This window comes from Haliotis rubra, unplaced genomic scaffold (assembly GCF_003918875.1).
Source record: "Haliotis rubra isolate DU_JTF1 unplaced genomic scaffold, ASM391887v1 Scf129, whole genome shotgun sequence".
Classification (NCBI taxonomy): Eukaryota; Metazoa; Mollusca; class Gastropoda; order Lepetellida; family Haliotidae; genus Haliotis; species Haliotis rubra.
Window position 1 is genome coordinate 1,807,724 of NW_025765214.1, and position 26,207 is coordinate 1,833,930.

General features: G+C 40.7%; 1 protein-coding gene across 1 annotated transcript in view; it reads right to left on the minus strand.

The window, feature by feature from the left end:
• Positions 1 to 500: 500 nt before the first annotated feature.
• LOC124266961 (receptor-type tyrosine-protein phosphatase kappa-like) overlaps positions 501 to 26,207 on the minus strand; it is a 38,947-nt gene continuing 13,240 nt past the window's right edge. Inside the window, exons 5-20 of the mRNA XM_046701813.1 lie at positions 24,584 to 24,804; positions 24,054 to 24,141; positions 16,938 to 17,014; positions 15,227 to 15,263; positions 14,413 to 14,510; positions 13,295 to 13,429; positions 12,677 to 12,837; positions 12,196 to 12,331; positions 11,494 to 11,643; positions 10,283 to 10,382; positions 9,722 to 9,795; positions 9,449 to 9,583; positions 8,059 to 8,199; positions 7,601 to 7,755; positions 7,273 to 7,408; positions 501 to 3,374 (exon numbers count right to left, since the gene is read on the minus strand). Of these exons, the coding sequence (XP_046557769.1) occupies positions 3,300 to 3,374; positions 7,273 to 7,408; positions 7,601 to 7,755; positions 8,059 to 8,199; positions 9,449 to 9,583; positions 9,722 to 9,795; positions 10,283 to 10,382; positions 11,494 to 11,643; positions 12,196 to 12,331; positions 12,677 to 12,837; positions 13,295 to 13,429; positions 14,413 to 14,510; positions 15,227 to 15,263; positions 16,938 to 17,014; positions 24,054 to 24,141; positions 24,584 to 24,804 (1,919 nt within the window). The 3' untranslated portion in view covers positions 501 to 3,299. The remainder of the gene's footprint in view (positions 3,375 to 7,272; positions 7,409 to 7,600; positions 7,756 to 8,058; positions 8,200 to 9,448; positions 9,584 to 9,721; positions 9,796 to 10,282; positions 10,383 to 11,493; positions 11,644 to 12,195; positions 12,332 to 12,676; positions 12,838 to 13,294; positions 13,430 to 14,412; positions 14,511 to 15,226; positions 15,264 to 16,937; positions 17,015 to 24,053; positions 24,142 to 24,583; positions 24,805 to 26,207) is intronic.

Sequence of the window (26,207 nt, forward strand, 5' to 3'; positions counted from 1 at the left end):
CAAATCAATTTATTGTTGTCAAATCTACAAGACACCCGACTCTAAGCTAAAAACACAAGATGTTCATTTTCTAAATATAAATACGGCAAGTATAGATCATGTTTGATTAAGGCTCAAACTATTTCAGGAAATTACAAACCCGGAATATTATCCATCTTTACTGAAAACAGTACGGCAAGTGCTGCATGCTATTCACTACCAGTATAATGAGTTACAATATGTAATAAATCATTAACATCACTGAAAAACTTTCGTTCCTCCAAAGTTAGAGGGACCTGTTGTCTTCTTTAACAGATTCGTGCACCATGTTGTTGCCAGAGTTAGCCTCAGTGTTACAAGTAGATTGTTACAGGATTTGTTTGAGTGAGAGGCAAGCATGGATCTGAAAATGCTTTTTACATTGTCTTTGGTATCCCACGAAAATGGCTACTTTGGCAAGTCTTCAACGCATTTGCCAATCCTTGAAATCAATGTTAATACAAAAACATAATGTCTTGGTGAATTATGATGAAGGTGAAAATGATGTGGTCCAAAAATCAAAAACAAAATAAAATTCAGATTGTACTACAGCTTGGCACAAGTTGACTTCAGGTTATTTTTCTGGGGAACTGGCAGAAAATATCAACTACAAATTATGGCATGATTCTGCCACATAATATTTGTTAGCTCCATCAAACATTATGTAGCAAGTAATAAAACAGACATACACAAGCTATGAGTGGATTAGTTCATGGCTAACCGCAGCTATTTACAATAATGTTCTTAATCAGCTTCAAAACCACATCATCTCCTGTGACATTATATTACACACTGTCTCCATGATATACTATACAATAATATTTCTGTAGAGATGAAAAAAAGCCCCTTGAATATAAAGGATCTATTATGCTTTCATGATTATTATGAACACATTGACTTCAAATTCCAACACACTAATTTCATCAAAAGATAGAAAATAGACCTTTGTGTATCATTGTTTACCGTACATAGAAAAACAAACAAACTATCAAAGCCTTTATATTTGTAAACATCGTATTCCTCCACATCCAAGGTACTCATGCTTCACTGAATGTCAACCTGACCTGTCAATAACTATGTACTCATTGTTATACAGTTGAACATTGCTAAACAACATCATACCGTTCCCAGAGGCTGCACCTTGATTAACACATTTCTTGATAGATACAAATAAACATCCCAACAAGGAACTGTCCAGAAGAAAGGGAATGATGTTTTCACGATATAGTCATTGGCTGATTCATGAGCCCTGGTGTAAAATAGAACTCAACATATTGTTGCTGGAAGTGTCTAGTAATTCTTTAAACAACAGAGTACCAGTCACAACTGACTAAAATCATACAGTGTTTTGTAAACTGCAGTTAGGACTTGATCTTACTGATGAGAAGATAACTGGGTACTAGTTTTCCAAATCAACATAATAAAAATACACTGAACTTCATGGCCTAAAATTATTCACAAAATACTGAGCTAAAATGATAGATAGAAAGATAAATAATGTGTATCATGAAACGTTTGAAAACATATTCAAATCAATTTGCCAGGCCAGAGTACATAAATAACAAATGCTGAATTAGTCCTTGTTTACATGATTGTCATACTTGTATCACTGTCTATTACTGTGTATACATACGTGTGTAAGTCTTCCAAACTAGATCACATGTAAACAAAACAGAAACAGTAATGTGAAAGTACCCAGGACTACCTGAAAAGGCACAGTGTGTAGGAATAAAATTTTCTTCAATAATAAATTCTCTTCTTGGTCTACATGGCACATATCAAACATTGAAACTGGGTAAGGTTTAAAAAAATATTTAGTAAGTTTGGTCCAAGGCCAGTGATTCTTCACTGAAAATATTTGTATGCAATGTTACTACCCGGAGCTAACTGTAAGAATATGGGTGACTAGTCTTTGTAACAATGAACTGGAAATGATTCAAAACAAGATGAAAAACATTCGCCTTATGTTGGTCCTATGCCAATACACTTACTGCATTGTCACTAACCAGTCATTATGATGATGTAGTGGAATTATTTCAGTATCCTGAGGGGTGGATCTTAAGATGATGAGCCCCACACAGCAGAAACATCTAGGTATGTGTAACTTACTTGATATCTATTTCACACTTCCTCATTGCCTTAATCCAAGTCTATACTTTGACTAATCTTAAAACCTTACGCAAGGCAGCACAATAAAAGATTTTTAGCACAAAGGTAGGGGTGAGGGGCCTATTTAGTCCACTAGAAACATAAAATTTTGACGAGGAACACTTTGAGATACTGGTATGAAAATAGAAAATAATCAGACATGTTATCTAGCTGAGAGATTGTCTCTTGTCCTTACAATCACAAGTTTTGGACTTTTGACTCAACAATATATAAGTATGGATAAAGTGAGTGAAAAGGACAACTGTTTTTACTTCAAAAGAAATTGTAAGTATAGTGACACAAGATGATTTTTTATATCATATGTTCATAATATTTTAATGTTCATTCGTGTAGAATTCAGCTTGTATCAAAGACTTGCTCGTGTCAGATATCAGAAGAAAACCTCCCAAAAGCCCTAAAATCAGCGGTAAAAACACATTTGGGTTCAAACTATGCCAGCAGTGGTACTATTAGTTCCAAAGAGGCAACTGTCCAAATGAACATGGACTATTTTTCATTCATATGAACACATTAGATTAAAAGAAGCTTTCATAATTTGTAAAGGTTTTCCTGACAACTTAAATTATTGATATCTTATCCCACCTTGTCCTTTAACTGTTACAACACAACCTTTTTTGCATCATTAAACATGTCTTCAGAAACCACCATATATACACTAACATGGCAAAATTTGTAAAACCCTTGTCCTAGTAATTTCAATAAGTTGTACAAACCACACTAGTAACTATGTCAACAAGAACAAAACAACCTGTGATGACAATAACAAGTGAAATGTGAGATCTACAAAATTTCACTATAAAGTATTAACATGACAGCAAGAAAATGTACTCTTGCCTTGTAGAATCGACAATAACTTTGTTTATAAGTATACATATACATCAGGTAAATAATTATTTCGAAGACATTAATGGAAAGAAATACATTACTATGGCACAATATCAACTACTAGTACATTAACAAAATGATAAACAAAAACAGTACATAGTAACAAAACAATTGGCACAAATCCTGGTTAAACAGTATTACACAAATGCAGACAACATACACCATGAAGTGTACAGTCATCATGGCACCAGTCATAGAAATCATCATTGATGCTTCTGGTAAAGCCTTCAGGTAAAGTTGGAGTAAGTTGAGAAATTCTCCAGGTAATCTCGTACTGCATCATAGCAGAACTTGAACTGGTTCTGAAAGAGAACACAACCCCCTCAAAATGTAATCAGCAAGTAAGAATATAATGAGTATGTAATTTTTCAAGTAAAATTGATATTTTTATACTTATCCTGACTCATGATCTTTTGCTTATCTCCCTTGTCCTTGCGAATGGTAGTGGAACACTTGAATCCCTTGAAGTTCCCGAAGCGGATGTAAAAATACACTCACCCACGAGTTACCTCCCTTTTCCCGCGTAAACAGTCATGCGACCAGCCTTACTTGTCACTCTCTCCTGATTTTTCTGCCTATGCACTTGGATCTGCTGTGCAATCCGAAGTGTTTCCAGCGGGGAGGTCGGGAGGGCTTGACCTCATGAGTCAGGATAAGTATAAAAATATCAATTTTACTTGAAAAATTACATATTTTTTCTTATCCTGACTCATGATCTTTTGCTTATAGAATCCGACGGATTGGTGGTGGGTCAAGCCACTTCCTGGATTCATTAGCTGTCCTTAGATACATCCTGTATCCCCATGGGAACTGCGTAGCGGCATTGCCGAGATCCTGTTCTTCCAACTTCTGTTATAACTCGGGGGGACCACTTCTTGTCTTACTTCAGTCTCAGACAAGTTGAATCCGAATCATCTTGATTCATGTGGCTTCAGATAAACTAGTATCTTCTTATTACTAGATATCTTATAACAACCCACAGATTATGATAAGATCTTTATCATAAATGAGTTGCGACCCCCTTCACGTACAGGTAAGATCTTTACCCGTACAGGATCTTTAATCACTCATGCTAGCCTGTCCTAGACTGTGCGCATGGACTTTCAAACTAATACTTTTCTTAGTAAAAGTTATCAACAAGTCAATGTGATAAAGGGTGAGATTTTCCAACTCAGCACCTTTGTGGAGCCGTTAGTAGCTGTGCTACAATGAGAGGCCCAAATTGGTGAATGCCTGAGATGTCTTGAGTGGCTATGTCTCGGAGGTAGTGGTTGGCAAACACCGTGTCCGACTTCTAAAAGCAGCCGTCCATAATTGCTGATATAGATCAATTTCCATGCAGAGCTAGTGTTGACGCCAATGCTCTGACTTCGTGTGGGTTGGAAGCTCTTGGAGGTTCTAGTCCTGCTGCTTTATAGGCTCTCAATATGACGGCTCTCATCCAGAACGATATCGTCATTCTTGAGACTTCTGCTGATGTCTCTGTGGATAATGGGATGAATAGGCGCTTGAATTTTCGTCTCCTTGTCTTAGTCTTTGAAGATATATCTTCAGGGCTCTGACCGGACACAAGGATAGGTCATCTATATCCTCTGGTCCGAGGATTGTAGATAGCGCTGGTACGTAGAACTGTCTATCAGGCTGACCAGGTACTAGTAGTTGGTTCTTGGCAATGAAGTACTATCTAAGTCCTAGATGAACTAGGAGGCTTGGTTATTCATATGAATAATCATAGAGCCGACGATATTCCAAACGGTAGGACGTTCCATTGGAAGTGCCAACCTCTGATTGCAGTGATGATGCATCATTCTTCCCCTTATATACGCAGGCTATCCTTATATACGCATAGCTCTACCGATCAGGAGATAACTGATGAATAACTAGACTTCGTCTTCCCAGACTCAGAGGTTACAGATTGGATAGCCAATGGTTTGAACTTGGAGTCTCCTTCTAAGGATCATCCTTCTGCGAACCTGTATCCCTTCTCGAACCTCCATCATCCTTTTGCGAACTGAAGATTCCTCCCTTCGCGAACGTCTATCTTGAGAGTCCTCTTCACGAACCACTATCTGTGGATTTATCTCTTCGCGAACCTCTGTGACGTGAGCCTACTCTTCTCGAACCTCTGTCGCAAGATGTATCCCTTCGTGAACCTCTGTGGTGTGAGCCTTCTCTTTGCGAACCTCTGTCTTGTGATGAGTGATTTCGCGAACGTCTGTGAGAGATATGAGATCTCGATCTAGAACGGCTATGTGTAGGAGATGAATCCTTCTATGTTCTCGAAAGTTGAGGGTCCGCAGATGTGACGTGAGCCTACTCTTCTCGAACCTCTGTCGCTAGATGTATCCCTTCGTGAACCTCTGTGGTGTGAGCCTTCTCTTCGCGAACCTCTGTCTTGTGATGAGTGACTTCGCGAACGTCTGTGAGAGATATGAGATCTCTATCTAGAACGGCTAGGTGTAGGAGATGGATCCTTCTATGTTCTTGAAAGTTGAGGGTCCGCAGATGTAGAACGGTGAGTAGGCATCTCATGTCTTCTATCCTCCACCAAGATGATAAAGTCGTCAGACTGAGGATACCTTCGCAAAGGTGTACGTTCGCCAACGTAGACTTGAGACGTAGTTCTATGTGGAGTAGGTTCGCACAGGTCCGTAGGTTTGCGCACGGTGTCAGTAGATGAGAGGCTTCGCCGAGCCTTCGCTTTTTCCTCCATCATAGCCATCATCTGGCTGGTAAATTGTCTCATAATTTCACCCAGATCAAGTTCTGCGTTGATTGAAGCTGCTCCGGTGTAGAAGAAGCGTTTGCGAACACTGATGAGTTCTGTGCCTCAACTTCACTCCGTTGAGAAGTAGGTGGTAGTTCGTCAAACAGCTGGCCTGCTGTGACTGTTGCAGGAGACGATCTAGTAGTCGTGGAAGTTGATTGAGTCGCCGATCTTGTAGGTACTTCAATAAGTACAACGCAAGCTGGAAGAACATGGTTTTATGCACGAAAGGAATTTGGGGGTGAGGATCAGCCACGGATAACCTGTGCCTGCAAACATTGCAAGATTTCATGAAATGCAAACAAAGTTACATAACGATGAAATTATGACACAAATACAAATAATTTTTACAAATTGTTTACATTTATTGCCAAATCCATACACAGCGTAATTTTGAAGAATAGGAACTAAATAAAAAGGTTATAATGCCGTATATGGGACTCCAGTGCTCGCCCAATCATCCACTTGGGTGAAAAGGGAGAGAGCGACAAGTAAGGCTGGTCACATGACTGTTTGCGCGGGAAAAGGGCAAAAGGGAGGTAACTCGTGGGTGAGTGTATTTTTACGTCCGCCTCGGGAACTTCAAGGGATTCAAGTGTTCCACTACCATTCGCAAGGACAAGGGAGATAAGCAAAAGATCATGAGTCAGGATAATTAAAAATTTGCACAATTAGGGTTTAAAGCTGCATCAACCAGTATTTCAGATATGTCATGTGTTAAGACGTTAAATGTTGATGAATTTGGTGAAACCCACAAGCATGGGCATGGTTTGACAGAGTGAATCTGGATTTCAAAACATCAATATGTTAGGGAAACAAACTCTCAAACTACCCCAGCAATTTAGCATGCACGCACGCACATACTTCTTTGAAACCATAGGATATTGAGTGAGGGAGTAAGCAAGTGAGTTTTGAGTTAATCATCTCATGAAAGGGGACACTAAGTACAGACTTTACATATTGTGCCCATGTGACCACCAGAAACCCTGTATAAATGTAACATCTAGACAAACTACTAGGTTGTAGATGAAGTGAGGTGAAAGAGAGCTTAATGTTTGTAGTCATCATTATTGCCCTTTTACAGCAACGTGCATGCAATGTGTGTGAACTAGTCCCGATGTTATAGTGCAAGCCAAGATACTATGTTGCAGTTTCATACTCCACTTAGTATACTCCACTGTATACAGTCAAACAAGGTAACCATCTTGTAATGTCATTTGGCATGATGCAGCCTGGGATTGAACTACCAGCCTCTCCAGTATCCACTGAGTTGGTTATACTTGCTGACAGCCATGACAAGTAACCAGTATCTGACTTTGTACTGACAAGGTTTCTGATTCTGTCAAGTCAGTGTTATGCAGTAACACTTTCACAAATAGGCTAAGACCCTGGGCCTCTGTGGTTTAATCTAAATTAGTCTAAGATGAACTTACGTAGTCTTGGACGAGTTGTGGTCGACACACTCTCATCTGGTTAATGGTCTGCAGGATACTGACATCCTGCTCAATCTTCAGTCTCTCCAAGATGGCTGACAGCACACAGAACAGCCCAGACCTTGTAACACCATCCCTACAAAAATGGACGGACTCACAGTTATTAACAGCTCCTGTCACATTCACCACAAAGTGACTTCAACTCTTTCAAAGTATATATACAACTGTTATTGTCTTTCAACATTTCATGCCATTAAAAAACAACTGGTTATCATGAATCCTATTCGCTGACCCTGGTACTGCCAAGTTATAGACCAAGAACACTCACATGCAGTGTACTGTGACTTGTTCATGCTCTGTCTTCTGCTGCCACAGCACCACAGCTTCAATGACAGCAAACATGGGGAAGTCAGAGTATGGAATAACCTGTTCATGCCTCCAGAAGTTGCACTTGAACAGCTTGATCACACGTGGGGTACCATTCTGAAAGAAAGAGAGTAAAAAGTGAACATCAATAAAGACAAATATATGTATCTATCATCCTCTGGGTATAGAAAGGGCAAGATGTAACACCTTTCCCCAAGCATTAACAGCATTGTTGACATATTGCAAGTGCCAACTGCTGATTTGAGTGAGTGAGTGAATGAGTGGGTGGCTGAGTGTGTGAGTGAGTGAGCTTTTTTCTGGTACAATTTCAGTACAGACATCATATGCCAACTCAACTAGATCAAGGTTGCTAGTATATTTAGGACACTTCATCTATGACTATAGCCACTACTGTCTCACCTCTCCATCTCTGTTACTCTTGTTGACTTTCAAGGTGATGACTCTGTAACATTCATATTCCTCATCCTCATCCACCTCCACCAAGTACGGCCCATACACCTGCTTCCTTTGGTTCTTCTGGGGCCAGTAGAAGCCGACAGTCTAAAGGAGAAGTATACCACTTACTAGTAATGTTTACCACAACCTGAGTTCACAAACATAGAGAGTGACAAACAACAGTAAATATTAACAACAGTCATCAAAAGATGACATATCCCCCAGCCCCACATATTTGAAAGAACAAATCATCTGACAGTTACTTAAAGTCCAGCTTGACTTTTCTTTAAACTAAGTCCAAATAATTTCAATGGAAATCATGAGAAATATAAATGCCAAAAATCTGTAAATAGCAAAAGGCACCATTTCAACATTTGCCTAATATATCTGCCAAGTTCTGTTGAAAGATACTGAACGCTTTTCGAGTTGTGCACCGGAAATGAAGCCCACCCCTCCCTTTTGGAAACCGAGAAAATAATAAATCACAAAAATCTGCAAATAGCAAAAGGCACCACTTTGGCATCTGCCTCACATATCTGCCAAGTTTTGCTGAAAAAGATTAAGAAGTTTTCCAGTTGTGCTCCGGAAACGGAACCCAACCCTCCCTCTTGAGACTATGTCCGAATCGTTTCCGTGGAAACCAGAAAAATCAAAAATGCCAAAAATCTGCAAATAGCAAAAGGCACCATTTAAAGGTTCTGTTTGATATATCTACCAAGTTTTGTTGAAAAATATTGAATGGTTCTTGAGTTATGCTCCGGAAACGAAGCCCGCCCCTCCCTTTTGGGACTTAATCCGAATCGTTTCCATGGAAACCGGGAAAAATAAAAATGCCCAAAATCTGCAAATAGCAAAAGGCACCACTTAAGGATCTGTTTGATATATCTACCAAGTTTTGTTGAAAAATATTGATTGGTTTTGGAGTTATGCTCTGGAAACAAAATGATTACGGACGGACGGACGGACAGACGGACGAGGCAATGACTATACATAAAAATATTTCTAAAATATTAACAATGCTTGTAAACAAATATTCTGCTGCTACTGAATATTAGATGCCTAGGAATTTTAAATAGCAACTACTGGTTAATCAGGCACAATCCTCACAATTTGTAATCCCTGTTTAATCTATACATAGCAAGTTTTGATACACAAGATGGACCAGGTTTAGAAAACATAGAGCAAAGAGAACCCAAATCTCTCATGTAGGGAAGGCATCGGTGACCCAGGCCCCTGGGTTATCAGAAACACCTCACTAGGTTCATAAATTAGGTATGAGTTTAGGAATGTTTAGACTTTATAAGCATCTCATTCTGTCAACATCTTCTTCTCAACATCTCTCCCTCTGACTCACCGACTGATCTTCGTTATCATCATTGAGCATGACAATAGTCTGGGAGTAAGTCTCAAACATCAACCTCCAGAAGTCAATCACAGTATCCTTCATTGGCATCTGGGTCAGCAGGAAGGCCCGCTTCTGTTTGTAGGCCTGAGATGAAGAAGAAATAATTCTCATTATAAATATGTAATTCAGAGTTGTAGCATTACCTGCAGTCACCAAACAGTCTGTCATTGCTATATTTGTCCATTAACTGTATTTTACCATGATGATGAGACTTGCACTTACTGGTAAGAACACTGCATTGATGTAATCCGTCCTTCCATGGATGGGTGTTGACAGGAATGGCCGATAGTAGTCCGCTATAGGATGACAAAGAGTATGACTTCACTGCATAACCATAACAAATGGAACAAAACTTTAATGTATAGCGGTGCAGAATTCATTAAACATGTTTATATGGAAAAAGCAATCCACGCGTTGGGAAGTATGTTACAGGTGACTGACTGAATGTTGTGTAGTGCTATAAGTAGCAATATTACAAACTTAGTACAAAGGCCAGTTCAGTAATGACTTAAACATATTTCAAATTCAATAAATGAATATGAATTGGTGAACAAGCTGTTTTAGATTATATCAACACCACTCCCATACAACATATTCAGTAATCTGAGCGGGTTAGATGGCTGACTGTGTATGCTGGCTGAAATTTGTCATTATTACTTAACACAAATGGTCAAATATTCTGCAACATGCATGACACATTATCATATTAACTTATATTAACATTAAGTCTTGATTAACTTTTACTAGAATTTCTTAATGAGATATCAACTGGAAAGAACTTACATGCAACGATCTCTTGGAACCTGTTCTTGCTAGCATTTTCTGGCAGCATGGCTGTTTGGTACTCCTCCAGTCTGTAGGGAGGGCTCATCAGATTGAGAGTCTGCAGGCACAACAACACAACCTCAGTACATTACACACTACGATTCACTCCAGCTTATCTATCAATTAGCCCCTTTACAACAATAGCATCATGCTTCTAAAACATTCAGATATGTCTGTATAATGATATGGTTTGACAAATAACACTCATAACAGAACAACAGATGGCATCTTGTTCATTTGTTGTATGCAACTCTCAGCAATATGACAGTTATGTGTAAATGATCGAATCTGGAACTGACATTTCTGGTTTTGATATGATGAGTATGTCTCTATGCTACTAAGATATTATGGCATGCAAAGAAGTCTGATCACCAGATCTATTCATTTGTTTCTTCAGGGCTCGATTTAGTGCTTTGTTACTTGCACTGGTGCAACCCAATATTACAAAGTGCAACCTAGTTATTAGTTTAACTTGCATCAGGTGCAAGTCAATTTTTGAATGGGTAAACTTTTGAATAAAACATCTAAATAATTCAATAGCATATTTCTGATATTACATATTGCAATAAAAACAGTGCAACTGGAGTATGACTGGTGCAACTAGGTTTTTTATCTTAGGATGCACCTAGTGCAAGTGGGTTAACATCTCTTAAATTGAGCCCTGTTCTTACACACAACAGTGAATATCGGGCCCTCTATTCTTACAACAGATCTAAACTTCCCCTTCATGGACATGATAACATTGACAGTAGACAATGTACAAACTATTTTCAGTAAGACCTGTGAAGATCTGGGTTAGAATTGATCTTCAGTAACCCATGCTTGTCGTTAGAGGCGACTAACAGGATTGGGTCGTCAGTCTTGCTGACTTGGTTGACACGTCATTGTATCCCAATTGCGTAGATTGATACTCATGCTGTTGATCACTGGATTGTCTGGTCCAGACTTGATTATTTACAGACCGCTGCAATAAAGCTGGAATATTCCTAAGTGGGGCATAAAACTAAACTCACTCACCATTTTCAGTAAAATCAACCTTCTTCATGCTTATAACACTAGAATGGTTATAGTAGAAAAGTAAAGGTATTATGACACTAACAGGTAAGTTCTATGACTCCTATACTGTTGAGAGAAGCAGCGTGTCCAACAACTATCTGACACATACTCACCTCAAACTGTTCTCTGAGCCTGGAGACTCCTGTTTCTGGGTTGTCCTGTAGGAGGTTGTCATAGCTGGTTTTAAAGTCTGATGTAGAGACAGTTGTTCCCCCAGCCATCAGGGCCTCAATGAGCGCATTGTGGAGGAACTCGTATTGTTCCTGTAATGAACAATGATTATAAAGATTACTTGGAGGTAAACATGTTGCTTTGTACAAATCTTACAGCAATGTATAGGAAATAAATGTCCCATTAACTGGCACATGTACAGGGGTTCTGTTGTACCATACAACCTTAGTGCTACGACTGTCAAACTTATAGGTTAAGGCATGGGAGTAACGATCACCTTAGTGCTAAGATCGTTTTGTACAACCAACCCAAGGGAAGACCTCATGTCAACCTCATGTAACTCAGCTTATGACTGCTGTCACCCTAAAATTTCTTGGCAACTTTGTAAAAGAGTTTGAGAAAATAAATAGCCAATCTGATAAAACAAATTTCATTCTGTTTACCCATAAACAAAAGAGGTATTGATAAGTCCAGATGTATAACCCTACATAAAGTCACCCCAGTTCATACGAAAATTTGGATGGTTTAAGCAATAATTATTGTTACAAATCTTCTTTTATGCCTTATACACTGCTGATTTCCATAATTCTCCTAGATATCTCACACAGAACAAAATGTCAAAAGCATGGGCCATAAGATCTCACCAGTGTCTGCACCATGTTGACTCTCTCGTGCCTCATCCTCTTGACACAGCTGTAGGGATCTACTGTGTTGGATGACTTGGCCTCTTCAAACAGGTAGGACAGTGCCAGGAACGTTCCTGTTCTACCAATACCAGCACTACAAGTATAGGTGATTATGTGTCATTACTTGGGAAGGGCTCATTCAGCTATCCTGACAATAACCTCTTCAAATTCATGAGAAGAACCATATCCAAAATGTTTAGTAGTAGCCGACATAATAGTTGGCCAGGTATTCACAATGATTAGGTCACATTACTGATTGTCCTGAAATACAGTTGCTGATGAATACTATAATACAAAGTCCAAATTTCACATATTGCAACAATTACAACTCCTATAGCTAGACTGGACGTAGCCGCCTGACTGTGGAGCATAGTACTGTGTAACACTGACAGACAACTGTTGGCAAGTGATGTATATTGTCCCTGCATAAAAAACGAACCTGCAATGCACAACCATGGGCCCCTGTCCGTGTGTTGGGGTATTCTTGACTTTGAAGTAGAACTCCACTAGAGAAGCCACATCTGTTGGTACCCCCTTGTCAGGCCATGAGGTGAAGTGGAAGTGTTTCACTATCCGGACACTGGAAGACTTGTTTTTGCTCTGTCAGGTATCATGCAAACGGTCACAAATACACACAGGAATATGAAAAAACCCAATAATAATTGATACCAAAGCGATGATACAACAATCCCGAAATGTTGATTTCACAACATCGTCTCTTCTAATTCACTCAGGAATTTATCATTCTGGGATTCAGGTTAGAGAAAGGACTTGATGTTGTTTAATGGTCTAAAGCAATAGTGACATTGGGCAGTTGCTCTGAAAAGTTCAACCTTGAATATTTTTCTGGCTACAAAACTAGTAGAAGAATACTCCAGGATAATCTGGACTTGAATCAAAGGTAGCTGGCTAGGTTAATCAGAGAAACTATACACAGAGAACTGTGGTGCTCTAGACAACTGAGCCAAAGAGCAAACATCCCTATAATATATGGCCTTTGTACATAACTCATGAAATGTCTCACTGAATGTCTGAACATGCTGCATGCAATATCTACCGGTTTGACCTTGCAGATCTTGAGTGTCCTGATGGTGTAATGGGCAAGCACTTCCTCTGTGGTGCACTCAATCACCATGTTGCCGTACTGCACTGGACCTGCACTGTATTCCGGCCAGTACATCACACACTTCATCTACAACAACATCTACAGCGTCTACACCAACATCATCATATTCAGTCCATAACAAACACATATTAAGTACAGGCTTCTAATCATAAGACTTAAATGAAAGAGAAAAAAAAATAAATAAAAAAAATAAATAATGATGATGATTTAAGGGGGGGTCACCCATTTTTTTCTGGGGAGGTAGGGGGATCAGCAAATTTGTGCACAAGTTTCTTAGGGGGGTCAGCAATTTTGTACATAAAAATATTTTTTAAAAATGCTTTAAAAATATGGAAAGGGGAAGGGGGGTCATTGACTTTGTACATGACATGCATGGGGGGTCACTTACTTTGTACATGAATTTTAGGGGGTTCATTCACATTGTACGTGCTTCTCCATAAAAATCATCATCACCCCCTTGCCATAAATTATGAACGGTCCCTTAAGGGTGAGTATGTTGTGTTTGATGCCGCTTTGAACAATATTCCAGTTACATTAAGGCAAGTGTCAGCTTGATATGGGAACATAGACATGTACCACTTTCGTGAAACAGCAGAGCATATGTATGGTGAAACTTATAACACAGTGAGCTGGGGTTTGGACCCATGGTCACAGGGCTTGTGAAGGGACACAACTCTGCACAGCACATTGTGGCACTTATATCTGGGCCACCAAGCCAATGACTGCCACACACATACTTCCTCAAACTGGAGAATACAAGAAATACTTCTCTGGTACTTCATTCTTGGCTTAGTCACTGAACAATCAGATTTTGCATATCAAACATTACTCTGGCAATCACAGCCACACCATATTCCATCTAATCTATATAACGCATTCGTTTTATGCACCCATTAAACTTTGTACATAATCTAACAAATCATATAAATTCACTGCATATTTTACATATTTAATTTCATCATGTACTGCAATTATATTACATTACTCAACAGACACATGGGTTTGAATCATGTTTTAAATGATAGTTGGTAAATTTGAATGGTTCCTACTCTTCCCTCCTCGACGATGTTTGTTAACATGACAATTTTGCTGGTATTCAGTTGCCAGATCATCCTCCAGAAGTCGTTAACGATGGCATCAACGGGTCCTGAAGGGAACACAAACAGTCAACAACAAACAACACAAACAACATCTGTCTGACCAGACAAGCTCTGCACAATCGGCTACCGATTCCATGTCCACATTTGCTACTGAGATACAATATTATCAAGAAATGATCTATTCCATACCTATTAAGAACCTTACCAGATTACAATACTTCTGCAAAGAATGTTATATTTTTGTGTGATATGACTCACTTTTCAGGTCAGACAATACAACTAACATAAATCACTCAAAATCAAAACTGTTATTAAAGAGGGCATATAATGTTACTATTAATTGGGGTGGTTGTTTAACTGGTCAGCTCATCGGAAATGACAACCATGCAATATCTAACATGAATTTAACACCAACTTAATGAATGAAATTATTACATTTGAAAATTAAAAAGTCTTCTTAATCATCTGCTAATAATATCTTGGAAAATATTTAACTATTTAGCAAATTATTTGTTTGAACACATGCTGAAGATTCTTTTGTCTTAAATTTAAACATTAATGTCATGCTTTTATCATGTTTATATGCATTTACACTTTATTACCTTCCTCAGTAACAATTATTTCTTGAAGGGGAACATCTACATAGCTACAATGACTGTAAAACAGTGTAAAATGTTAATACAACTTGCAAAGGGAGCACATGGGAAAATAGCAACATTCCAACTCTGAAGTTGATTAAAATGGTGATAAAAGCCCCAAATACCTTGTGAGGCCACAAACTGTTTAGGTTTCTTGTATCCCTGAAATACAGATGAAAGGAGACTTTAGTAACAGCTGTGATACAAACATAATAATTTTACATGACTAGAGATGCAACAGACTTTTTTGACAATACAGACCACAATTTTATTAAGGAACATTCTATAAGTTACTTACCCATATATATATCATACGAAAACAAAATCTCCAATAGTGTCCTGTATGATGTAATACCAACGACCAAAAATAGGGAAGAAATGAAATAATAGTTCAGGTGTAATGAAATATCTGCAAAATATATTCTGGTATGTGGGTCAATATCAGGAGAGTCCACCGTGTTACCATGACTCCCTGATGGCATGCTGTTAAGTAACATGCAAATGGTTGCGATTGTTATAGCCCCGATTCCACTTCAAGAGGCACCCCAAGCTTGGACAAGTGTTGGTTCTGGGTGTCTATCCGCCACAGACCATCCAAAAGATGCACTAATTGGAACATGTCAAGTGATGTAAGAGGTTATATCCCATTATCCATAAGCCTTCTCACTGGAGATAATTGTGACAATCTCAGCACCACAGAGTCAGATATTGTCATGTTGCAGTTCAAAATTTCAGCTGATAATTCATGCAGGTGGAACAATGATAAGACGCAAAGTTTCCTCCACATATCACTGGCAAGTTGGACAAGAACTGTTATCCTGGCATGCTGCCTATGTTATTAACAACATTCTGCCACAGAATGATTCTCAAATAAGAGGCAAACCTTGTTTCATTTCCTAACATGGCTTAAAGCCACTGGGGCACAGCCCACCCCTGGTGTTACCTAGGCGACCCCTATGTTTGCCACCTGTGGTAAGGTGTTAGGGTCACCCCCTCTACAGGACGCCTTACCATCAGGCAGTAGTACAGTCAAATCCCGATGAGTCGAATGCCGGTGTCTCGAATATTATGCAGAACTCGAAGAACCCGTAGGTCCCGACCATTCCCTGTTACAGTTGTCATCATTTGAATACCGGTTACACGAAGTCGTCTCATAAATACACACGATGACTTGAGAAGGAAATTTGGTCCCATGAAATTAAAACGACAGCAATCTTGTATACATAAGCCGAAGTCAGTCAATGAGAAGTTAATTGGTGTAGCTAACTGATCGAATTAACAAACCAGCGCAACTTACACCTTTCCGCCATTGACGGGTGAGTTCAAAAGGCAGATTAGTGATTTTACAGAAATCACTGTCTGTGCTAATCAGACTGGAACTGATAAAGTGCCCCTATTAGTGATAAGAAAATCTGCTAAGCCGCGTTGTTTTAAGAAAGTCAAATCTTTGCCGACTTCATACTGTCACAAGTCCTCCTGGATAACGTTTTGTATATTTGTGGATTGGGTAATATCATTAGATAAACAAATGCTTAGGCGGTGGAATTAGGACCGGATCATCTTTCTGTCTACCCTCATTGACATACCTATGTCTCAAATACATTGATAAGTCGAATTTATTACTTGGTCCCCAGCGATTTGACTCATCGGGATTTGACTGTTTTTACAAAAAAAACCATATGAAACATGTGCAAGCCTATGACTACTGACACGTTGATGTTAAATAACCTTGGCTTTCCACTGCCTGACAATGATTTGCAGGGAGATCCCTGTCTTCAACAGAGACAACTGAAAGTTTGTTTGATCAGTGGACTGAGACACCCAGTGGTAACTTACCCCAACATAGCTGGCATTGATGTAGTCCGAATAGGGGTCATCATTATCTGGGTCTAGGATCACTCTTGTTCTGTCGACTAAGAAACAGCAAATGCGATAAAAATGTAATTTTTCAAGTAAAATTGATATTTTAATACTTATGCTGACTCATGATCTTTTGATTATCTCCCTTTCCCTTGCGAATGGTAGTGGAACACTTGAATCCCTTGAAGTTCCTGAAGCAGATGTAAAAATACACTGCCCCACGAGTTACCTCCCTTTAGCCCTTTCCCGCGTAAACAGTCATGTGACCAGCCTTACTTGTCACTCTCTCCTGATTTTCTGCCCATGCACTTGGATCTGCTGTGAAATCCTAAGTGTTTCCAGTGGGGAGGGCTTGACCTCATGAGTCAGGATAAGTATAAAAATATCAATTTTACTTGAAAAATTACATATTTTTTCTTATCCTGACTCATGATCTTTTGCTTATAGAATCCTGCGGATAGGTGGTGGGTCAGGCCACTTCCTGGATTCATCAGCTGTCCTTAGATACGTCCTGTGTCCCCCCCATGGGAACTGCGAAACGGCATTTCCGAGATCCTATTCTTCCAACTTATGTTATAACTCGGGGGGACCACTTCTTGTCTTACTTCAATCTCAGACAAGTTGAATCATGTTGATTCAGAAAAACTAGTATCTTCTTATTACTAGATATCTTATAACAACCCACAGATTATTTATCATAAATGAGTTGCGACCCCTTCATTTACAGGTAAGATCTTTACCCGTACAGGATCTATAATCACTCATGCTAGCCTGTCCTAGACTGTGCGCATGGACTTTCAAACTAATACTTTTCCTTAGTAAAAGTTATCAACAAGTCAATGTGATAAAGGGTGAGATTTTCCAACTCAGCACCTTTGAGGAACCGTTAGTTGCTGTGCTACAACGAGAGGCCCAATTGGTGAATGCCTGAGATGTCTTGAGTGGCTATGTCTCGGAGGTAGTGGTTGGCAAACACCGTGTCCGACTTCCAAAAGCAACCCTCCATAATTGCTGCTATAGAGCAATTTCCATGGAGAACCAGTGTTGACGCCAGTTCTCTGACTTCGTGTGGGTTGGAAGCTCTAGAAGGTTCTAGTCCTGCTGCTTTATAGGCTCTCAATATGACGGCTCTCATCCAGAACGATTATCGTCGTTCTTGAGACTTCTGCTGATGTCTCTGTTGATAATGGGATGAACAGGCTCTTGAATTTTCGTCTCCTTGTCTCAGTCTTTTGAAGATATATCTCCAGGGCTCTGACCGGACACAAGGATAGGTCTTCTATATCCTCTGAGCCGAGGATTGTAGATAGCGCTGGTACGTGGAACTGTCTATCTGGCTGACCAGGTAGTTGGTTCTTGGCAATGAAGTCCCATCTAAGTCCTAGATGAACTGCAGCATGTTGCCCTGTGTCGAATCTGGTTCGACCAAAGTCCAGCGCATGTCTCTCTGAAATTCGAGCTGCTGTGGCTAGTGCAAGCAGGAACAGAGTCTTCTGTGTCAGCAGCTCGAAGGTAGTCTTGTCTAGAGGTTCGTAGGCATCACTTGTATTAGTTGTAAGATGACGTGGAACTACATTCAGATCCCAGGCCGGAGCTCTGAACTTCTTTTGCTGGTCCTCCAGTGTAAAATATCTCAGCAGAGCAAGTAATTCTGGCACTTTCGTCAACTTGATGCCTGTTTTCATAGTAATCACTGTACTGATGGCAGCGAGGTATGTAGATAATGTCGAACCGTTCAGATATCTAGTATGTCTAAGATGACACAGGTATTCTGCCACTTGAGGATGAGTAGCTTTCATTGCAATGAAGCCTTTCTGTGTCTTGCATAAGTCTCAAACTTAAGCCACTTGTCATCATACAGGTTATGAGTATATCTAAATGACTGAGTTTGGTTTTATGCCGCTTTTAGCAATATTCCAGCAACATCCACACATGTAGCTGGAACAGTGTCTGGTTTCCGTGGACTTGCTTGGTGTGCGGATGTATGAGTAGGTTCGGCCAATCTGGTAACTTGATTGTTGGACTTCCGAGATCTTCTATTAGGTCTAGGAACCATACTCTCGCTGGCCTTCCCAAGACCTGCTCAGTGCATCTGTTGCCCAGGCTTGAGGATCTGGAACCGGTGAGACAAAAGTCTGTAGTTGATTGTTGAACGTCGTGGCAAACAGGTCTATGCAAGGGAATCCTATTTCCCTTATGATGAGCCGGAACACTTCTGGATGGAGCATCCATTCCGTGGGTGACGGGTGCAATGGTCGGGAGAGAGCGTCTGCAAGTACGTTCTTGGCTTCGCTTCGGGTATGTGACATGCCTTTATCCAGATGTTTGCTTCCTCCGTGATGTGGAACAACTGGAATGTGAGCTGTAGCAGGCTTGGAGACCTTGTGGATCCTTGCCGATTTATGGAGAATGCCACTGTAGAGTTGTCCGTGTGGACCATCAGCATTTTGTTGTTCAGCGAGCTCGACCATAGTTGTAAGGCGTTGATCACTGCTTTCATCTCCAGCAGATTGATGTGAAGATGCTGCTCTATTTTGGACCACCTCCCTGATGCAACTAGATTGTTGAGATGCGCACCCCAGCCTTGTATCGAAGCGTCTGCGTAGAGATGTGTCGAAGGCCGGCTCTTGTAAATAGGTCTCTCCGCAAATGTTCGACCTGTGTGTCTACCACAGTAGATACCTCTTAAGGTTGTCTGGCAGCAAGATTGGGTCGACACTGTCTAGATGTTTTATCAGGAACTGTTGCAGCGGTCTTAGTTGTAACCTTCCTTCCTGAGTCAAGTCCTGCGCCAAGGTAAGTAGACCGAGTAGAGCTTGCCATGATCATAGTGTTAACGGAGAGATGACTGCTAGTGGAATCATGGCTTGTATCTCCAGAAATTGCAGATCTTGTTTTGGTTCCAATTCTGACTTCATAAGGTTCACCAGCCATCCTAGTTGAGTGAGCAACTTTATCGTGAAGTTCAGCTGTAGTTCCTGAGTTGAACCTTAATGCTGTCGTCCAAGTAGAAGGCATTGCGTAGACCTCGATCATGTAGATATGCGACTATAGGCTTGGTTACTCGTGTGAATAGCCATGGAGCCGAAGATATTCCAAACGGTAGGACGTTCCATTGGAAGTGCTGCCCTCTGAATAGGAATCGTAGATACTTTCTTGATTCCGGATGTATGGTGATGTGTAGATACGCATCCTGCAGGTCTATGCTGGCCATGTAATTTGCTGGAAGGACGAGTAGTCTGAGTTGAGGTAGGTGGATCATTCTGAACCTGTCTGGTTTCAGTAGATAGTCTTTGTTGAATTTGTGTGAAATCAGTCTGAACTTCTCCTTGGAGTTCTTCTTGGGTACTCAAAAATCGGGTCCTGGAGTGAGATGATGCTGATCTATTATCTCTACCGCCTCCTTCATAAGTTATGAGTTGATGGCTTCTTGTAGTCTGTCTGCCTGCTCCTCTGCATAGTCAAACACCATCGGGCTGAGGGTTAGCGGAGGTGTGGCCTTGAGTTGTACTCTGTATCCTTCTCGCAGTACTTGGGAGATGTGAGTCGCCCTCTAGTATTCCCCATTTTTCCAGTACCTTTGTAGACGCTCTACCCACTGTCGATGGTGGTTACAGGAACGGCTGGAGGTGGAAGACTCCAGTTGTTCGAACCCTGATATCAACGTCTAGTTCCTCTGGATCCTCTGGGAGTGCAGCCTCTCCTGAGTTTCCTCTGAAATTTCGGATTGGCTTACGAAATGATCCTTTGTCCTCTGAAGCTGGAGTACTTCTTCTCCTTTGCCTTCTGTATGCCGGAATATTTGGACTTGCTGTTATACTTTTGCGAAGTATGATGGATGACGTTGGCCAGAGTATCTATGGATTTTATAATCATCACTTCTCTAGAGTCGTGCGTAGCTTCCTTAGCTGCCTCGTCTATTTGTCCTCCAAAGATAGTAGGCGCCTCCCATGGAGCTCTAAGTAGCAGTTGGGTGAATCTGTCACTCCATGAACAGGATGCAAGTAGCCTTTGTCTGCGTAGTAAAGTGAGACCTGCAGATATAGATGCCAGATGGTCCGATAAAAAGTATTGGCCCTTCTTCTGAGTTATGAGCGCCAAATATATCATTCTGTCCTCTTCCGAACTTGGGTTCTGGAATTAATTGATCAATGCTTCATTGATAGCTCTGGACCTGGCCAACCCGATGAAGGATCTCCATGTAGCAGTATCAAGTTGAGATACCTTTTATCTTCTACTTTATACATATTGTTCCGGGAGTCGTTGACTAACTTCGTTATCATCCCATTCAGGCACCTTTTTGATAAATGGATCCATATGATGTAAGGGGAATCTTCTTCACATTAAATGATGGCAGATGCTGACTCTGGTACTTGGATGCTTTCAAAGCTGTGCTCCAGCGGTTGGAGGGTACCTTGGATAAAGGTTCAATCGGAGGGATAGTGACGGAGTCAAAGTCGTTACATATTGTTACGCATCACATAAGTGTAGACTTCCTCTTTATCCTTAGAAGGAGACTCCAAGTTCAACCCTGAAGGAGACTCTAAGTTGGCAATCCAAGCTGTAACCTCTCGCGCTCTGGGAAGATGAAGTCTGCTTGCTCATCCAGTATCTCCTGATTATTAGAGCTAGGCCTCCGCGTATCATCCATCTGCTAACCTGTATCCCTTCTTGAACCTTCATCATCCTTTTCATCGAACCTCTGTCTGAAGATTCCTCCCTCTGCTGAAAGTCTGTCTTGAGAGTCCTCTCTTTGCTTAAACCTCTATCTGTAGATTCATCTCTTTTGCGAACCTCTGTGATGTAGAGCTTTTTCTTCACGAACCACTATCTGTCTGTCGCTAGATGTATCCTTTAGCTAACTTCTGTGTATGATGTGAGCATTCTCTTATGCTAACCTCTGTCTCGTGATGAGTGACTTCGTGAACGTCTGTGAGAGATATGAGATCTCGATCTAGAGCGGCTAGGTGTAGGAGATGGATCCTTCTATGTTCTCGAAAGTTGAGGGTCCGCAGATGTAGAACGGTGAGTAGGCATCTCATGTCTTCTATCCTCCTCCAAGATGACAGAGTCGTCCAACTGTGGAGACCTTCGTAAAGGTATACGTTCACCAACATAGTCTTGAGACGTAGTTCTCTGAGGAGTAGGTTCGCGCAGGTCCGTAGGTTTGCGCACGATGTCGGTAGATTAAGAGGCTTTGCCGAGCCTTTCGCTTCTTCCTCGAACCTGCATTCCATCATGGTCATCATCTGGTTTGTGAATTGTCTCATAAATTCATCCGGATCAAAGTTCTGCATTGGTTGAAGCTGCTGCGGTGTAGAAGAAGCGTTCGCAAACGCTGATGAGTTCTGTGCCTCGACTTCACTCTGTTGAGAAGTAGGTGGTAGTTCGTCAAACAGCTGGCCTGCTGTGACTGTTGCAGGAGACGATTTAGTAGTCGTAGAAGTCCATTCAGTCGCTGATCTCGTAGGTACTTCGGGTAGAAGTAATGGGGGATCATCAAAAACGTCTACTTCATGTGGAGGTAATATCTCTTTGTTGAAGGATTTCTGATGCGTTGACTTACTAGCCCGCGTAGATTTACCCTCCGATCAGGTAACAGATGCTTTCTTCTGTGATGTAGAAGAAGATGACATCTTTTTCTTAGCTTGAGTCGGAGTCAACTGCGTTGTAGCCGATCTCTTCTTGGCCCCCGTACCAACAGACAGCCCCTGCAACGTACTCAACATAGCACCAGTATTATGAACTTTAGCAGTAGCAAGCAGCATACGGTTTGCAGGCTGATCTCCTGTTTTATCAGCCGTGACTTGAGATGACTTCCTCACCCGATCCATGGTATGTCTATAGATATAAGACAAATATTGATTAAATTGTAGATTGGATAAATCAAACAATAAGTACAGAGCAAGCTGAAAGAACATGGTTTTATGGACGAAGGGCATTGGGGGTGAGGATCAGCCACGGATAACCTGTGCCTGCAAACACTGCAAGATTTCATGAAATGTAAACACAGTTACATAACGATGAAATTATGACACAAATACAAATAATTTTTACAATTTTTTTTACATATAATACATAGTAGTTATTGCCAAATCCATACATAGCGTAATTTTTAAGAATAGGAACTAAATAAAAGGATATATTGCTGTATCACGGGACTCCAGTGCTTGCCAAACCATCCACTTGGGCAAAAGGAGAGCGTGACAAATGTAAGGCTGGTCACATGACTGTTTGCAAGGAAAGGGCTAAAGGGAGGTAACTTGTGGGTGAGTGTATTTTACATCCGCCGGGAACTTCAAGGGATTCAAGTGTTCCACTACCATTCGCAAGGGAAAGGGAGATAAGCAAAAGATCATGAGTTAGGACAAGAAAAAATTATATCCCCGTTTTTTCACTGAAAGAAAAGCTACTAAAAATATAGATATCTTCAAAATTGTGCAGTATCTTACAATTATAATGAGCATCAATATCCCTTAAACATCAGGTTACCTTTCATGGTTACACTCACATGACATAACAGATAGAGAAATATTATGCAAAACTTCATATTTTTCAAAGGTGTATGTCTCCAAAACAGGACAGCAAAACCCTCACATATTGACACAGTGTGGCAGTGGCAGTAAACATGACCTGACTTCCAGTACTTCTTTGACTGTGTTGCCATGAACTCACTAGACTTATTTTCAGCATACTTTTGTTTTTATAATCACTGTTTATCATGTTCATTCATGCGATATAGTTACTGGTTTTATTTGAAACAATGTCTGAAAGCTGATAAGGTGACTGATGACCAAATGTACCAAGGCATAAAGTAGAAAGTTTATTGATAATCCATTAACCACCTAGATTTGACTCAAAGTTTTAGGTTTAATGAAAGTGAGTGAGTGAGTGAGTGAGTGTGGTTTTGTGCCGCTTTTAGCAATATTTCAGCAATATCACGGCAGGGGACACCAGAAATGGGCTTCACACATTGTACCCATGTGGGGAATCAAACCCGGGTCTTTGGCGTGACAAGTGGATGCCTTAACCACTAGGATACCCCACAGCCCTGTTTAATGAAAGTACTTGCTACTATGATTAAGAACCTACATGCACAGATGTTCTTGTATCTGTTTTTGCTCCTGTGTTCTGGAGACATTGCAACGTCACAAGGAAGGAGCAGCCCAGTTGGTAGTTTCTGCAAGGCAAGTATCTCACTAATGTTATATGTTCTTACATCAGACTATAATTATATTAAAAGATGATTATCAAACCGAAGTTAAGATCACTAGTGTCTGTATCTGTATTCAGTAGGAATGTTAGGAAATTATACTTTAATCCAGGAAACATATATCTTTTCAAAATACAGACATATGTGGCAGTGCCTTTGGAATGATTAAACAAGACAAGATATATCCTGAGAATGTTCACACTGACAAGTTTTCTCTTTGTTCAAGTTGTCATTGAGCTGGGTCATTTAAAACCTTGAAACATACAACTTATAGTAAATTGATACAGAATCAAAACATCAACAGCAGCATCTCCTATTGGATTGCCAGGTGTATATATTCACAATGCATTAGCCACAAAGATAATAGTTTTCCTAAGCCATTTTAACAAGTGTTAAAAATCAAACTCACATCGTACTGTTCCTGATACCCTCCTTCCATTTTCAGCTGTTGAATGTGGCTCCACAGATCACTTGCCTTCACCATGGTAGCAGAGTTCTTTGAGACAAGGTTGTAGTATGGGTTCTCTGTGTCATCTTCATCCACATGAACATCTGCCACTGCCACATGGCCATTCTGGCTGCCTGCAACTCCATTCTTCTTGAATGTAGCACGCAGAGCCTTGCTGGGAGCTGTTGGTAAAGATTGAACTATATTGTTTCAATATATTCATTGGCAAGAGAAACAGTACAGCATCCTAATGATACAACATAATATTTGAAAATTTTAAAATAAAATATACTAAGCAGCAAAAGAAACTTCAGTTTGGAATTTTCCTTCGTAGAAATGGATAACTGTAAACTCATTTAATGTTTTGATTGTATATTTTTGACAACATCTCCAACTTTACCTGAGCAAAAGATATTCCTTCCCAAACTCAGAATTGAACCCAGGAAATGGTCTCAAAAAGGCAACCTGATCTCGGAGATGGTACAGTGTTCTCCATGTTTATCATGCAACTCATGCTTGTCTTCACAAGGACCAGCCCTATAAAATGCACTCTCAAACCTGGTTGAAACATTTACATTACAACGTCAGCATGATGCCCCTTCTCACGACAGCTGAGAGGAACCAGGCGCTAGGAAGACTTGAAGCTGGCCACACTGCACAAGCCGTTGCCAATCACTTCAAGGTCAACGTTCGGACCATCTACAGGCTGCAGCAATGTTTCCGGGCCACCAACACCACAAATGATCGCCCCCATACTGGCAGACCAAGGGTGACCACAAGACGACAAGACCGCCATGTTGCGTGACAGCATGTACAGAATCCTTTCATGCAGGCATCCGAAACAGCATGCCAGACAATGGGACACACGGAAGACCAATCAGTACTGATACAGTACACCGACATCTTAACAGTGGGAACCTCCATTGCCGTAGACCTTACCGTGTACCTATCCTCACCCCTCGACATCGGCGTGAACGACTAGAGTTTGCCCTACAGCACCAAAACTGGTGATACAGGCAATGGAGAACTGTTCTGTTCACAAACGAGAGTCGGTACAGCGTATCAACTGCAGATGGCAGAACAAGAATATGGCGACGATGTGGCCAGCGTTACTCAGACCAATGTGTTATGGAAAGAGACTTATGGAGAGGTGCAAGCATCATGGTATGGGGTGGAATAGGCCTGAACCAAAGAGTAGGTCCTGTGGTGTTTCAGAACCTTGGTCCAGGGAGAGGAGGCGGCATCACAGCGGTGCGCTACATCGACCAAGCTCTCAGACCCAACGTCATAACACATTTCGCACGCCACCGGATCAACATTTCCAGCATGACAACGTCTGGGCCCATACTGCCAGAGCTACACGGGACTTCCTAAAGCAGAACGGTGTCAACATTATGCAGTGGCCAGCCCTTAGTCCTGATTTAAACCCAGTTGAACATCTTTGGGATGAAATTCAGAGGAAACTGAATAATGTCATACCAAGGCTGAACACAACCGATTTATTGCACCAAGGCCTTTCTCAGAGTGTGGTTCAAGGTGCCAATAGCCTTCATAAATCAATTGGTGCACTCCATGCATAGACGCT